This window comes from Arabidopsis thaliana, chromosome 3 (genome assembly GCF_000001735.4).
Source record: "Arabidopsis thaliana chromosome 3, partial sequence".
Taxonomy (NCBI): domain Eukaryota; kingdom Viridiplantae; phylum Streptophyta; class Magnoliopsida; order Brassicales; family Brassicaceae; genus Arabidopsis; species Arabidopsis thaliana.
In genome coordinates, this window is record NC_003074.8 from 22,205,090 (window position 1) to 22,221,738 (window position 16,649).

The 16,649-nt window shown below is 32.1% G+C and overlaps 3 protein-coding genes and 1 non-coding gene across 7 annotated transcripts; all 4 read left to right on the top strand.

The window, feature by feature from the left end:
- Positions 1-841: 841 nt before the first annotated feature.
- On the top strand, positions 842-4,067 carry BGLU27 (beta glucosidase 27). The gene is made up of 12 exons (NM_115875.5): positions 842-999; positions 1,105-1,156; positions 1,248-1,408; positions 1,586-1,717; positions 1,842-1,919; positions 2,007-2,094; positions 2,192-2,447; positions 2,543-2,658; positions 2,770-2,987; positions 3,094-3,231; positions 3,323-3,431; positions 3,545-4,067. Exons 2-12 carry the CDS (start codon positions 1,149-1,151, stop codon positions 3,861-3,863), a joined length of 1,623 nt encoding a protein of 540 aa, NP_191571.4. The 5' UTR covers positions 842-999; positions 1,105-1,148; the 3' UTR covers positions 3,864-4,067.
- Positions 4,068-4,936: 869 nt separating this feature from the next.
- Positions 4,937-8,793, top strand: BGLU16 (beta glucosidase 16). 3 transcript variants are annotated; one of them, NM_115876.5, is made up of 12 exons: positions 4,937-5,400; positions 5,469-5,538; positions 5,748-5,806; positions 5,899-5,974; positions 6,064-6,141; positions 6,271-6,358; positions 6,440-6,695; positions 7,158-7,491; positions 7,584-7,615; positions 7,874-7,976; positions 8,082-8,178; positions 8,357-8,793. In NM_115876.5, exons 1-12 carry the CDS (start codon positions 5,254-5,256, stop codon positions 8,559-8,561), a joined length of 1,545 nt encoding a protein of 514 aa, NP_191572.1. In that variant the 5' UTR covers positions 4,937-5,253; the 3' UTR covers positions 8,562-8,793. The 3 variants fall into 3 exon arrangements, with proteins under 3 accessions (NP_191572.1, NP_001078316.1, NP_001030899.1); NM_001084847.1 differs by lacking the exon at positions 5,748-5,806 and having other exon boundaries at positions 5,157-5,400; positions 7,907-7,976; positions 8,357-8,751; NM_001035822.2 differs by lacking the exon at positions 5,748-5,806 and having other exon boundaries at positions 5,345-5,400; positions 8,357-8,751.
- Positions 8,794-11,450: 2,657 nt separating this feature from the next.
- Positions 11,451-15,735, top strand: DIN2 (Glycosyl hydrolase superfamily protein). Of its 2 annotated transcripts, NM_115877.4 has the most exons (12): positions 11,451-11,798; positions 12,605-12,674; positions 12,793-12,848; positions 13,179-13,254; positions 13,355-13,432; positions 13,535-13,622; positions 13,729-14,103; positions 14,190-14,407; positions 14,511-14,545; positions 14,640-14,742; positions 15,017-15,125; positions 15,231-15,735. In NM_115877.4, the coding sequence occupies exons 1-12, from the start codon at positions 11,664-11,666 to the stop codon at positions 15,619-15,621; spliced, it is 1,734 nt and encodes a 577-aa protein (NP_191573.1). In that variant the 5' UTR covers positions 11,451-11,663; the 3' UTR covers positions 15,622-15,735. The 2 variants fall into 2 exon arrangements, with proteins under 2 accessions (NP_191573.1, NP_001327679.1); NM_001340024.1 differs by having other exon boundaries at positions 14,640-15,125.
- A 263-nt stretch (positions 15,736-15,998) lies between these two features.
- Positions 15,999-16,335, top strand: AT3G00940. The gene has a single exon (NR_143885.1). It is a non-coding gene; the product is annotated as an uncharacterized misc_RNA (transcript).
- Positions 16,336-16,649: the final 314 nt, after the last annotated feature.

Here is a 16,649-nt window from a genome sequence, read left to right on the forward strand (position 1 = left end):
ACTTATTTAATTCTAAAAAAGATAATGGTTTCGTAAAAAAGATGAGGATTAATAAGCTACAGCAACTCCCCAATTCAGAATGGGTGTTAACACTTTCATCAAGTTCATTATTTGTAACCATCTCAATCCAGTATTTGGGACTAAATTATTTCTCTCCTTAAACTATTCATTGTTCATTATCTTTTTTAGTAAATATAAAATTTATTCAAAAAAAACTTATTTACATTATATGTATATTTTGTAAGGTGCTGAAAGTTGAAATTATGCTTGAATTGGAAAAACAGTAGATATTGAATCAAAAAAATATTAGAAAATCTTTATCTAGTTATCTTAATGGATGCAATGAGCTGTTTTATATTAATCATAATTATAAACGATGGGAAATTGGCCTTCTGGTTATCGCTAATTATATTGTCCATTGGACTAATATGAAAATGGCGGACCAAAAAAAAAAATTACTCAAAAGAAAAGATCACTCTAGCAAAGGGATCTCGCCGGCACTGTATTAAATAATTGATAATTCTCTGTGTTGATTTTAGTAGAAGTCAACATAGGAGTAATCTATTTGGTTCAACATCACACAGCGCAAGACCACATAGCGAATCTATTTGGTTCAACATCACACAGCGCAAGACCACACAACGACTTACTATTATTAAATTCATCTCATGTTTTTTACATTAAATTCATTTCATGCTTTGACCAAAAAAGAGAGGAAGAAATAAACGTTCGGGATACGTAGATGTAACGAGTTGGACTAAATGATGTATGAATTTTCCACGTCCCTTTGCCTATATATACCTTCACATATCTCATCACTTCTTTCACAACTCAACCATCTCCACAATATTCTTTCGTTTGAGAAAGAAGATTAAATTAATTCGTTTATTTATTTTGCAAGAAGAGAGAAAGCAAATAATTTGTTTCATTATTTCATATTTGAAAATTTAATCAGCTTCATTCGATATTAAGAAACAAATAAAAAATATCTTTAAATTGGTACATTTTCTTCTCTTATATATCAAAGTTATGTTATAATGATTTTAGAAATTCTCTTGTGATCAATTGGCTCAGATTATATAATCTTGTTTATATCTTATGTAGATTTATAAGTTTTCTGCAAAAGCCCTTATAAACCATTTTCAACAATGACGCAGTAAGTGAGCAAACTCCAACAAACAAACACTTCTCTACAAATCTTTATAAAATAGTTTCTGACAATTTTGTGTGTTAATTAATATTTACAGAAGGAAGAATATGTACTCGAAGAAAAACTCGTTCGGCCGATCAGATTTCCCAGAGGGTTTCCTTTTCGGTACAGCTTCATCGGCTTACCAATATGAAGGAGCCAGAAACGAAGCTCCTCGAGGAGAGAGTGTTTGGGACACATTTGTTCGCAAATATCCAGGTTTGTATATAACTAAAAACCTACTTTTTGCAATATTTAGGTTTATATATTTTCATATTGTTATTCTTCTTTTTTTTTTTTTTTTTTTTTTTTTTTTTTTTTTTGTCAAGGTCATATTGTTATTCAATCATGATATTCATCAAAGTAACTTTAATTAATGAAATGAACATTTTGTAGAGAGAAATTGCTACTCTAATGCGGACCAAGCAATCGAGTTCTATAACCATTACAAGGACGATATCCAGAGAATGAAGGATATTAACATGGATGCTTTCAGATTCTCTATCTCTTGGCCTAGGATTTTTCCTCGTAAGTTCTTAGCTCATAAGTTTATGTATACCACTATTTTCTTCGATTAAAGATATTGATCAGTGCTCTTCATACAATTCAATAGATTTAACCTTTTGTTTTGTTCATATCCCTAAAAATATAGTTGGAAAGAAAAGCAAAGGAGTGAACAAAGAAGGAATACAATTCTATAACGATCTCATCGATGAACTCCTCGCTAACGGTAGTTATTTAACTATTTTAACTTACATATATAACCTAACCTTATGGATTGACATATTCTAATATGTTCCATATTATGTATGAACAGGAATAACACCTCTCGCCACTTTATTTCACTGGGATACTCCTCAAGCACTTGAAGATGAATACAGTGGATTTTTAAGCGAAGAAGCTGTGTAAGTGATTATTAACAATCAATATATTAGTTTTTGACTACTTTTCGGATAAATTAATGTTCCTAACATATATGCATATAAATATACTATCTTGCAGTGATGACTTCAAGGATTTTGCGGCCTTATGTTTTGAGGAGTTTGGCGACCGTGTAAAATTGTGGGTCACACTAAACGAACCATGGGTGTACAGTATTGGTGGCTATGACACGGGAAGAAAAGCCCCCGGACGTGCCTCCAAATACATGAACGAAGCAGCCGTGGCAGGAGAATCTGGTCTCGAGGTTTACACTGTTAGTCACAATCTACTTCTGGCTCACGCCGAAGCTGTTGAGGTCTTCAGGAACAATCCCAAAGTACGGAAAAGGATAATTAATTTCACTTTAACGAGCATTTTTGTCTTTAAAAACATACTTATTGAGATATACGACGTTTATTGTTTGGATTACAGTGTAAAGATGGCAAGATCGGTATCGCTCATTGTCCCGTATGGTTCGAGCCTTATGACTCGAACTGCCCTAAAGACATAGAAGCATGCGAACGAGCTATGGAGTTTATGTTTGGATGGTGAGTGGTTTTATATCTTAATTAAAGGTTACATATTTCAAAATAAAACTAGTACATATGTTTTGTTAAGTTTCTAATTATTTTTGTTTGGGTGCTTTCTTTAATTAACAGGCACATGGATCCTACGGTGTATGGAGATTACCCTGCAGTCATGAAAAAATCGATCGGAAAAAGATTACCATCATTTACCGCAGCACAATCCAAGAAGCTTAGAGGATCTTTTGATTTCGTTGGGGTGAATTATTACAGTGCTTTCTACGTCAAAAATATTGATGAAGTGAATCATGACAAGCCCAATTGGAGATCAGACGCACGCATCGAATGGAGAAGTAAGTGGAGTTGTATATAATATTTATATCATTTTAGGGTTTCTTGGCTCCAAGCTTTTTGTTACTGTTTTCTTGTCTCACAAGTTTTCAATTTCTATTGGTACAGAAGAAAACAACGCAGGGCAAACATTAGGTGTAAGAGGTGGTTCGGAATGGGACTTTCTATATCCACAAGGCCTTAGAAAGTTTCTAAATTATGCCAAGAATAAATATGAAAGCCCGAAATTTATGATTACCGAAAACGGTAATAATTTTATAAGAAGTTCTTTAATTAGTCTTACTCAATTTAATCCGGGATATAGTTTACTAACTCTTGTTTTGTTAAAATTGTTCAGGACACTGTGATATAGATTATGAGAAAAAGCCTAAACTTTCTAACTTGATGGATCTCCAAAGGACAGAGTACCACAAGAAACATCTCCAAAGCATCCAACAAGCCATCCAGTAAGTGTCTCTTCTAAACATCTCCATTATAAGTTTCTTGTGGGACAAGAAACTTTACTGTGTTGAAACCATATACTTTGTTTCATACTGACGATGAAAATTGTTTTGGTCAGGGAGGATGGGGTTGTAGTTGAAGGATACTTTGCGTGGTCATTACTAGACAATTGTGAATGGAACGCCGGTTATGGAGTTCGATATGGACTATTCTACGTCGATTATAACAATGGACTAAAACGTTTCCCGAAAATGTCGGCGATGTGGTTCAAAGAATTCTTGAAGAGAGAAGAAGAAATTGAAGATTCAGAAGAAGAAGAGTACGTGTTGAAGTCAACAATGAACAAGAAGAGATTCTTATTAGCAACTGGTTCATCAGCTTCATGCTTTATTCCTAAGATGTCTGAATCTTCTAAAGCCCTCGAACTATTATTCTAGGTTTAATTTTGTTTTCCTTATTAAAATTTGATTTGTCAAAAAAAATTTGATTTGTCAAAAAGCAAAGCAAAGTACTTCAATAAAGAAGGCTTAATGCAGGGTGCTTTGCGGCTTTAAACTTTCTTCCTTTTTTGGTCTCCTTTGTACACTATCAGTTGTTGATTTCAAAATTTCAAATCAATCATTAAAATAAGATAATCGTTCGTTGGTTTATAAAAAGCATCACGCGCCGGAGTTAGCACACACGATCTACGCGCGATTGATGCGCGTGGGTTAAAAAGTAGAAGAGTGTCCCGATGATAACGTGTGGGCTCAAAATCATTTATTTGGACTTTGACGGACCCAATCCCATAGCCCATAAACCCGTGATGGAGTATTGTCATTCAATTAAAAACATTAATATGTAGTAACTATGGGCGTATGCTTTACTTTTTAAAATGGGCCTATGCTATAATTGAATGACAAGGATTAAACAACTAATAAAAGTGTAGATGGGTTAAGATGACTTATTTTTTTACTTACCAATTTATAAATGGGCTTCGATGTACTGAAATATATCGCGCCTATTAACGAGGCCATTCAACGAATGTTTTAAGGGCCCTATTTCGACATTTTAAAGAACACCTAGGTCATCATTCCAGAAATGGATATTATAGGATTTAGATAATTTCCCACGTTTGGTTTATTTATCTATTTTTTGACGTTGACCAACATAATCGTGCCCAACCGTTTCACGCAACGAATTTATATACGAAATATATATATTTTTCAAATTAAGATACCACAATCAAAACAGCTGTTGATTAACAAAGAGATTTTTTTTTTTTGGTTTTGAGTTACAATAACGTTAGAGGATAAGGTTTCTTGCAACGATTAGGAAATCGTATAAAATAAAATATGTTATAATTAAGTGTTTTATTTTATAATGAGTATTAATATAAATAAAACCTGCAAAAGGATAGGGATATTGAATAATAAAGAGAAACGAAAGAGCAATTTTACTTCTTTATAATTGAAATTATGTGAATGTTATGTTTACAATGAATGATTCATCGTTCTATATATTGAAGTAAAGAATGAGTTTATTGTGCTTGCATAATGACGTTAACTTCACATATACACTTATTACATAACATTTATCACATGTGCGTCTTTTTTTTTTTTTACTTTGTAAAATTTCCTCACTTTAAAGACTTTTATAACAATTACTAGTAAAATAAAGTTGCTTGGGGCTACACCCTTTCTCCCTCCAACAACTCTATTTATAGATAACATTATATCAAAATCAAAACATAGTCCCTTTCTTCTATAAAGGTTTTTTCACAACCAAATTTCCATTATAAATCAAAAAATAAAAACTTAATTAGTTTTTACAGAAGAAAAGAAAACAATGAGAGGTAAATTTCTAAGTTTACTGTTGCTCATTACTTTGGCCTGCATTGGAGTTTCCGCCAAGAAGCATTCCACAAGGCCTAGATTAAGAAGAAATGATTTCCCACAAGATTTCGTTTTTGGATCTGCTACTTCTGCTTATCAGGTTTAGTTCTTATTCTTTTGTCCATTGGTTCTTTTTTGTATGTATGTTAACATTTTTCGATTTTGCAGTGTGAAGGAGCTGCACATGAAGATGGTAGAGGTCCAAGTATCTGGGACTCCTTCTCTGAAAAATTCCCAGGTTTTTTTCCTAATTAGAAACCCCAAAAGCTTTAGATCTCTATAAAGATTTAAGCCTCAAAATGTTGGAGTTTGGTTCATATATGTGAATCTGGTTTTGTCTTGTGTTCATAACAAAAATGGGTTGATGATGATGAACCTTCTTGATACTTCTTTCTTTTTCTTGGTATTAAATTTAAAGATAAATATTTTTGTCATTTTCATTTTCAGAAAAGATAATGGATGGTAGTAATGGGTCCATTGCAGATGATTCTTACAATCTTTACAAGGTCTTATTTGCTTTCTTCACCCAAAAAAGAAATAAAGTCAATTATACATCAAGCATTACATTTTGCTTCATGATTTTTTTTTGGAAAATCAGGAAGATGTGAATTTGCTGCATCAAATTGGCTTCGATGCTTACCGATTTTCGATCTCATGGTCACGGATTTTGCCTCGTAAGATATCGATATTATCGGATTAGATCTTTGTAACTTGTAAGCGTTGTTATATATTCTTGATGTAACTCTTCTCAATTGTTTATTAGGTGGGACTCTAAAGGGAGGAATCAACCAGGCTGGAATTGAATATTATAACAACTTGATTAATCAACTTATATCTAAAGGTAATGTTTCTCTGTTTCTCAGTCTATTTGATTTTAATGCACATAGAGGAAATCTTGGTGATGTTTAGGATATTGCCAAAACCCTTGTAATTTTTTTTTTTTTTTCTTGTAATGTTGTAAATGTGTCAGGAGTGAAGCCATTTGTCACACTCTTTCACTGGGACTTACCAGATGCACTCGAAAATGCTTACGGTGGCCTCCTTGGAGATGAATTTGTGTAAGTTCATTCATAAGATCTCTATATGGTAAGATTACGACACTGCGAAGATTTGTTGTTGATATTTTGGTAATGAAACAGGAACGATTTCCGAGACTATGCAGAACTTTGTTTCCAGAAGTTTGGAGATAGAGTGAAGCAGTGGACGACACTAAACGAGCCATATACAATGGTACATGAAGGTTATATAACAGGTCAAAAGGCACCTGGAAGATGTTCCAATTTCTATAAACCTGATTGCTTAGGTGGCGATGCAGCCACGGAGCCTTACATCGTCGGCCATAACCTCCTCCTTGCTCATGGAGTTGCCGTAAAAGTATATAGAGAAAAGTACCAGGTATGTTTGTTCTATTTTTTTATCTAGAGTAGAATTGTTTGTTTGTGTTTGAACTTAGATTTGATGTGTACTCTTTCCAAATGATCTCATAGTAATTTTTTATCATACTAATAAAATCCTTTTGTTTGTAAAATAAAAATGTTTACATTGTCCTTTAGAGTCCCTTACTCTGTTTTTGCTTTAACTCTGTTTTACTCTTGTTTCCGGTCTGCTCTGTTTTCGCTCTGTTTCTTGTCTGCTCTGTTTTTACTCTGCTTACCATTTGCTCTGTTTTACTTTATTTCCGCTCTACTCTAGTTCTACTATGCTCTGTTTATGCTCTAGTATGTTTCTTTACCGTAACAGTACTGGGATTGGCTTGATCAATCTCGTATCGAATCTTAATTTTGGTTACCAAATCCTCATAAAAGGTAGACTGTTGTAAATTGTGACAACATTTTCCTCCTAATATGATGTCCATAGGCAACTCAGAAAGGTGAAATTGGTATTGCCTTAAACACAGCATGGCACTACCCTTATTCAGATTCATATGCTGACCGGTTAGCTGCGACTCGAGCGACTGCCTTCACCTTCGACTACTTCATGGAGCCAATCGTGTACGGTAGATATCCAATTGAAATGGTCAGCCACGTTAAAGACGGTCGTCTTCCTACCTTCACACCAGAAGAGTCCGAAATGCTCAAAGGATCATATGATTTCATAGGCGTTAACTATTACTCATCTCTTTACGCAAAAGACGTGCCGTGTGCAACTGAAAACATCACCATGACCACCGATTCTTGCGTCAGCCTCGTAGGTCCGTCAACCATATGGCTTTTTCTTAACCTATAATTTAACCTTTTTCTCTTAGACATTCGTCAACTAATTAATTGTTATTAATTGTATTAGGTGAACGAAATGGAGTGCCTATCGGTCCAGCGGTACGATTATTTATTCTATTCAGCTTTGTTTAGTTAAGAATTAGATCAATCTCCTGATCATATCAAAGTTATCATTGATAGACTGATAGTTTAGGTAAAATTGTGATAGAATTTGATTTTGTACGCAGTTTTTTTCTCTCTGTTTTAGTAGTACTTGAAGTAGAATTTTACAAGTTAAAAATGCATGATTTATCCGAAATAATTGTTAACATTGTGTGATGCGTATATTATAATCTATGATTCGTTTCACTAATTCAGGCTGGATCGGATTGGCTTTTGATATATCCCAAGGGTATTCGTGATCTCCTACTACATGCAAAATTCAGATACAATGATCCCGTCTTGTACATTACAGAGAATGGTAAATCATAGCATTCAATAGACTTTTTATTACTTATATTTCTGAATTTAAAAACTAGTTCAGACTAATCATTTTATATCGCGTCTCTTTCTTCAAATCATGTAGGAGTGGATGAAGCAAATATTGGCAAAATATTTCTTAACGACGATTTGAGAATTGATTACTATGCTCATCACCTCAAGATGGTTAGCGATGCTATCTCGTAAGTCCTCCTTTACAATCTTTTATATTGAAATTTCTTTCTTTCGTAAACCAAAGCATTCGAAGCCAAAATTAGATTGGCCATGTCTATAATGTATGTATGTATGTATTTGAGACGCCAACGGAGGCTTAAAAGAAGGTTTCTGAAAAGTGAAAACCATATATTACATAAAATGCAGGATCGGGGTGAATGTGAAGGGATATTTCGCGTGGTCATTGATGGATAATTTCGAGTGGTCGGAAGGATACACGGTCCGGTTCGGGCTAGTGTTTGTGGACTTTGAAGATGGACGTAAGAGGTATCTGAAGAAATCAGCTAAGTGGTTTAGGAGATTGTTGAAGGGAGCGCATGGTGGGACGAATGAGCAGGTGGCTGTTATTTAATAAACCACGAGTCATTGGTCAATTTAGTCTACTGTTTCTTTTGCTCTATGTACAGAAAGAAAATAAACTTTCCAAAATAAGAGGTGGCTTTGTTTGGACTTTGGATGTTACTATATATATTGGTAATTCTTGGCGTTTGTTAGTTTCCAAACCAAACATTAATAAATAAATAAATAAAAGAGTTGAGGTTAGATTTAGTCTGTAAATGTTCGAAATATTACGTAAGAGTTTGACTGTAACAAAATATTATAGTCTATATGTATATACTAGTTACGATTAAAACATAACTATTAAAAAATTGCAAAAGTTTGTACTTGGTAATATGATTACTTATACGGTTATACCATTAAACATTTCTCTTGAAACCGCTTCAAAACAGTGCCATATAAACTTAAGCAGCACCTATTTTAGTATATCTTAAAATTAATTCTTAAAAACATAATTCGTGTTGGTAAATATTAATAACTGAACAAGTTTCTGGATATTCTAAAAAGTATAAGCCATTATGAACAGTTTTGGGCTTGGGCCATGTTAGAAAAGCCACTCAAAAATATCATATACTAATTCGTCAGCTAAAACAAGAAATTTCATACGCAGAAATTTGTGTTGAAAATACCATAGTTCAAATGTTTAATAAAAATATGTAAAATTAGTTTGATTGTTTTGACTTTTTCGCGTCTAATTAGTTTGATTGATTTGATTGCTTCTGTTCCCAGTACATGCAATATAGTGATATATTAGAGGTAAAACATCCGTGTTGACAACAGATTAAAAAAAAAAAAGTAAGACAGTGCATAGTTCAATTTCTAGTAGTTGTTCTCATCTTGTTTTTGGCAACTGGACGTGTCATAAAATTTGTTTCTTAAACATGAATTGTATTTTCGTAGGGAAATTAATTCAACGTTTAGTGAAAAGAATCAAAATCAATCCAGAACTAGTATAATACATTTTTCTAAAACTATTATGATTTTTTTATAAAAAACATTTTTTTAATAGCATAAAGTTTTTGGCCAAAGCCCATAATCCTTTTAGATCTGAAATCATAGCATGTAATATTAGTTTTGTCCCAAACGTTAAACCGGTGACCTTTAAACTTTGCTTAAGATCTTTTACCAATTGAGCTAATAATACTCGATTAAAAAGATATTTTTTGACTTTCTCACGAAGGATATTTTTCCTTTTCATATAAATGATAAGTTCTTTTGTATTAATCTTTTTGTTTCCTGCATTATTTTTTTCGTTTTCGTTGTTAGACATTGTTTCGTTCTTGAAAATGATAGTAGGTAACAAATGAAAAAAATAAAAAATACACCTTTTCTCCTAATTTCTTATATGTTTTATTAAATTTTATTATTAAATCATAAATATAGAAATGTATAATTTACTAAAAGGGAGGGACAAGACAAAAAAAAGAAGAAGAAGAATATATAAGCCCATCTCCTTGTGTTGGAAAATTAGTTGCTCCTTTACAATATACAATTTCTTAATAGGAAAACATGTCACTGCCAGTTGATTGTTCTCATCTCTTTTTTTCCTTAGTGGAATCCGATAAGGACAATTGCTCATATCTGTTTTTTTTTTTTTAATTGAAGATGTACATTTTCTCTTCTCTGATTATCTTCCATACAAAATCTGCACTCAGTAAAAAGAAATTATGTATTGCTGTTTTAATACCACTAGATGATCACCCGTACTACGCCGCAGTTTTTTTGGATTATTTTATATTATTTAATTTAAATTTAATTTTTATTTGTCTAATCATTCACTCATACAATAAGCAATTACTTTAGTATTAAAAATATTTTTTTCTAACAATATTCTCAACAATGCATCATACATATAATTCATAAACAACATTTATCTTAAATTAATTTAACAGAGGGTAGTATTGGATTCTAGAAACCTAAGAATATGATGATAAAGCTCCTTACGTATTCTTCAGCGTCAGTGATTTATTCTATAAATATCATAAGAGAATATAAATATCAATTTAAGAGAATAACTTACTCAAATCATTAAGTAATCTACGACTATTATACATTCATACTTTGAATTTGGATTACAAAAAAAAATCTTCGAGTATGAGAAAACTATTAAAATAGTTTTATTGAAAAATCATATAAAATAAAAATAAATTTAGTAATAGTATAATTAAATATGTAAAATAAAATTAAATAAGAAATATATCATTAACCTATAAATTAGAAGTTGAAGAGCTTACATTAATTATTTAATAGACACATGTCAAATGCTAAAGTGATGATGTGTCAATCATATGAAGAGAGTTGGCCAACTTTCATATATATGATTCTTAGTTTCGTACCAATTAGTTTCTCAATTCAGTGCATGTGTAGTCAAATGTCCAAAAGATTGTTTCTAAGCAATTAAAATCTTATCAAAACTTCATTGCCCAAAATATTACGAAAGCTTGTTTCTGTGTATGATATACCCGGTAAAATTAAAATGATCATTATACAGAACAAATCAGCATGATTTTCGGATAAAGATGACACACATTTGAAATCGTAGCCGTACTACGCGAAATACATGCACTCTTCGTTATGTTAACACTTTAACAGTGAACGTAGCCATAATGTTGACCACATTCAACAGTCAACACAAACATTACTTTACACACAAATATATGATTATATATACATATGTACATGTAAGTGAATGTGAGCAATAATGACGGGAATATTCAGAGAAGACGATGGTGAATGTTAGCAGTGATCACGGGCACATTCAAAACTGACTGTGGACAAAAAAAGCTCCTGGCCTTAAATATGATTGTGCCAAAAATAGTACAAAACTAAGAACCCAAAATGGAATTCGAGACCTATATAATAATATATATGTATATAGTCTTTCCTTGGAAAGAAATCTTATGTTATTAAGAAAAATACTATAAGTTATCTCTCTATCTAGATATGATATATATGTCCAAACATTTCCACGTAGATGACGTATATTACCGAGGATAATCCTCTATATAAGGAAGAGAAGCTCGAGTAATAAATCTCATCACTTTGAAATCTCAAAAGACACCAAGCAAAAAAACAAAGACAGACAAAAAAAAAAGAGAGAGAGAGAGAGAGAAAAATGGCTAAGGGATCGTGGTTCTTCATTATCCTTTTTATCATCTCAATGTTAGAAAATATGATCAATTCTCTAGAATTAGATCGGCATAGTTTTCCTGATGATTTCATCTTTGGGACAGCTGCCTCGGCGTTTCAGGTAATTTCTTTGATTTGTAATATGTAAAATAGCAAAATAGCTTTGTGATTCTACAATTTTTATTAGTCACAGAGTTAAAATCATTATTTAAATTCAATTATTCTGTTGTTTTCTTTTGATTATGTTACTTTGAATGTTGAAACAATCATGAAACTCTGCAATATCACTCTTTTTTTTGGGATCAAATTCACAATTAAATTAAAAAAATAATTTGCTTAATAATCTTATCTTCATTATGCATTCATATTTTTTTTTTCTAAAATACAATTTTACCATTTTGCAGTATTATGGTCATATTATATAAGTCATAGTAGAATAAAATAACTAGTTCAGAAATTAACTGTTGAAAAGTTATTTAATTTACGTTTAAAAATGTTGCAAAAGAATTTTCATGTGGATCCTCTTGTCTAATATCCACTTCTTTTTTTGCTTGCGGGTTCTCACTTAGGTGTTTTTAAACAGTTTTAATTACAAAACATGCTCTCTTTTTTTTTCTTGAAAACAAAAAAAGTGAGCCGTAAACTTAAACACATCTGGGCAGCTGGACTTCAAAGTGGAAAAGGCTGCTCGACTTTCAATTTAATTAACTAGGAGAAAATATCAAATACTATATTATTTGCTGACGTCTACAGATGCTAACGTTCCTTTTTTCATTTCCCCCTCAAATGTTCTCTTCTTGTCATATAAAGTTGCTTGCATCATCATAATAAAACTGTAATGTTTTGATTTGGGGACAAAAAGAATATCTGCTTTACAAATTAGCTCTGCGATCAAAATATGTTTTTAAAAAGTATATATTTATGCAGTACGAAGGTGCAACAAGTGAAGGTGGCAAGTCTCCAACTATATGGGATCACTTCAGCCTCACGTATCCAGGTCTGTCCGATTACAAAAATCAACGGACCGATTTTATTGACACTTCTATACCAACAAAACCATATTTGTGAGATGTGACTAAAAACTGATGGTTATTTTATTAATTCTTTGACTGCAGAAAGGACCAAAATGCATAATGCAGATGTAGCAATTGATTTTTATCATCGTTACAAGGTACTATCCAATATTTATAATCAAGCTATTTACTTAAATCATACATGTTTATAATTAATCTTATTATCAAAAGAAAAAAAAAAGCAAAAAATCAAATTTTCTTTGTAAATGAGTTATATCAAAAATCAGGTTATCTCTAAATTTTGTAAATAAAACATCAAATTTAAAACAACTTTCGAAATAAGTCAATTTACTTTCTTGAAAAGTTGGTGCACTGAACCTGGAGTCTTGGACTTATATATAGATGTCATTTTTGTTTTGGTTATCAAGATTTTTATTTATTTATCTTTTGATTAACGAATCCTTTTTAATCCGACAAAAATAAAACAGGATGACATAAAATTGATGAAGGAGCTAAACATGGACGCTTTCCGATTTTCAATCTCGTGGTCAAGATTAATACCCAGTAAGTTTTTTTACTCTCTCTCTCTTTTTGTTGATTTTTTTTTTTTTATTAACACTTATTTATACGAATTCGTTATGTGGTGAATTTTTAATTACTATAGGTGGAAAGCTAAAGGATGGAGTAAACAAAGAAGGTGTACAATTCTACAAGGATCTCATAGACGAACTTCTTGCTAATGGTAAGATTATTAATTCATTAGTTAAGTTAAAGTTCTCTAATTAAATTAAAGGTGCGGTTATAACTCAAATAATCAAAATAAAATCATACTAATTACATGCAGACATACAACCTTCGATGACGCTCTATCATTGGGACCACCCACAATCTTTGGAGGACGAATATGGTGGCTTTCTAAGCCCTAAAATCGTGTAAGCCAAATTAACACATATATAATATTTCAAACGCAAAAAAGTTTTGTTATTGTATACATTAATATACTGTTGTTAATTTATTTTTTACTTTTTTTGAAAACAGAGAAGATTTTCGAGATTTTGCAAGAATTTGTTTTGAAGAGTTTGGAGATAAAGTTAAGATGTGGACAACAATCAACGAACCTTATATAATGACTGTTGCGGGTTATGATCAAGGTAACAAGGCGGCTGGACGATGCTCAAAATGGGTAAACGAAAAGTGTCAGGCTGGAGATTCGAGTACCGAGCCTTACATTGTTTCACATCACACTCTTCTTGCCCATGCCGCTGCAGTGGAAGAATTTCGAAAATGTGAAAAAACTTCGCATGATGGCCAAATTGGGATAGTACTATCACCAAGATGGTTCGAGCCTTATCATTCCGATTCAACTGACGATAAAGAAGCAGCTGAACGAGCTCTTGCCTTTGAAATTGGATGGTAAGTTATATAAGCAAAAAAATTTAACGATTTTGCTTCTCATCATATTTATTTGTAATCTTGATATTCATTCTATATGTGTATAGGCATCTTGATCCAGTCATTCACGGAGATTATCCAGAGATTGTAAAAAAGTACGCGGGAAATAAATTACCTTCATTTACTGTTGAACAATCAAAGATGTTACAAAATTCATCAGATTTCGTTGGAATTAATTACTACACGGCTCGCTTCGCTGCTCATCTTCCTCACATAGACCCTGAAAAACCTCGTTTCAAAACTGACCACCATGTGGAATGGAAACGTAAGTAATGCTAATTAATTACTAAAGATTGATCCATACGCATATATATAAATTAAGCTTACATGGTAAAACTAAACAAGATTTATAAATTGTTTTGGAACAGTGACTAATCACAGTGGTCACATCATCGGACCTGGGGTACGTATTTACGTCTTTTTTTCATAACTATCAATTTCAAAAGCTACATGTAATCATTCTAAGATATTTTAAATTTTGTATTATATATCCTCAGGAAGAAAGGGGCTTCTTATTTTCACACCCGGAAGGCTTACGAAAAGTTCTTAACTATATTAAAGAGAGATACAATAACATGCCAGTCTACATCAAAGAAAATGGTCAGAAACTCTTTCCTTTTCTTTTTTTTGCTAAAGCAGAAAGTTTTTTTTTGTTAACTAGAAATTCAGAAAACTTTTTAGTACGTAGTTATTTAACTAAAGATTTTTTTATTTTTTTATTTTTTAACTCTACCACACATTAATAATATCCTAGCAGTGAATTGAAACTGAAGTTTGATTTAAATATATTTCCCTAACCAGTTCAACAAACTGATTTAAAAAAAAAAAAAAATGGTGTGACTATTAATAATTTACGTTGATTACTGAATTACAGGAATTAATGACAACGACGACGGTACAAAACCAAGAGAAGAAATTGTGAAGGACACATTTAGGATTGAATACCATAAGACACATTTCGAAGAACTTCACAAAGCTATAGTGTTAGTTCTTGATCTGTTTCTGGTTTAGTCTCTGATCTTTCTGACAATATTTAATCAAATTCGGTCGAGTTTTTTTTAACTAATAAATTTATGATATGTTTATAGGGAAGATGGGTGTGACGTAAGAGGATATTACGCATGGTCATTGATGGACAATTTTGAATGGGAGCATGGATACACTGCAAGATTTGGTCTATACTATGTTGATTTTGTCAATGGTCTCAAACGTTATCCAAAAGATTCGGTCAAATGGTTTAAGCGGTTCCTTAAGAAATCGGTCGTCGGAGAGAGTAACAAAGAGGAGGTAGAGGAGATGTCACGCGCGGAAGGGAATAAGACTTTTAAGGGTTTCGAAGAATCGGCGGGTTTCTTTGCATCTTTCATGGCAATGAACCAATCGAGGAGAGATGAGGAGAATAATCGTTGCTCCTTTGATTTTCCTCATACTCATTTTGGTGTTTTGCAAGGCATAGAGAACCCATCTTCATTTTATTGATTTCAAATCCCTTATGTTTTTAAATTCCTTATGGTTGGACATGTAGTTAATTAGAATTTAGCTCATGTTAATATATGAACATTTTCATGGTAATATTTTCTTCTTGGAATCTAATGGGTGGCATACTGGCATGATGGGTTCTGGCTTTGTGTGACAATATACATATATTATTTTAAAGCTGTTAATTAATCCGACGCTTCAAATGAGTTCAACAGCCAATTAAAAAATTTCATAATATAAACAATATTATATATCGTTAATCAACATATATATGATTTTTTTTTTTTAAACTAAGTTTATATAAATGTTTATTCGCGGCAAGGCGATGTATATTATAAACTATTCTTAAACTGTTATCTCATGGTTATTTGTTATTTCTTACAACAATATTTTACTTCTTTAACTGTTTTTTTTCTTTTTCTACAGTTTATAATAATATTGGATGAGGATCACCTTCTTTGACATCGTTAACAAATTGTTGATCGCACCACAATCTCTTTCATCACGTCACCAAAAATATGCTGGATCTTTATCTGACAAGTGTCAAATTGTGGCTTTCTTAAACATTTTAGCAGCCAAAAACGACACAATTACATACAGTACCCAGTCAGAGATCAAAACTTGTGCTAGCTTTCTTCTTCGTCAGCAACACTTATCGCTGGCATAAAACATTGGAGCAAAGTCAAAAACGTAACAACCGGTCCGATGTAAAATAAAACTACTATAGTTACACCAGAAAATATCCGAAGCTTATATATAGTTTTCAGGAGATTTTTGTTATCTTTGGTGAAAATAGAGTCAAACTCGGTGTCGCTCCATTTCTCGAAGCAGACTGGTCCCTGAGTCGTGGTGAAGTGTCTCTCGTTCTAAGATGTGGACTCCAGTTTTGTTTTTCTTCTTTTCACTGTAGACCTAGATTGAAGAAAATTAAAAAAAACTCATAACGTTTGGCTTTTGCGTTTTTGTTATTGAAAGATGAATATATTCATTTATATTTTTTATCCCGTAAGATTGCCTTCTGATTTGAC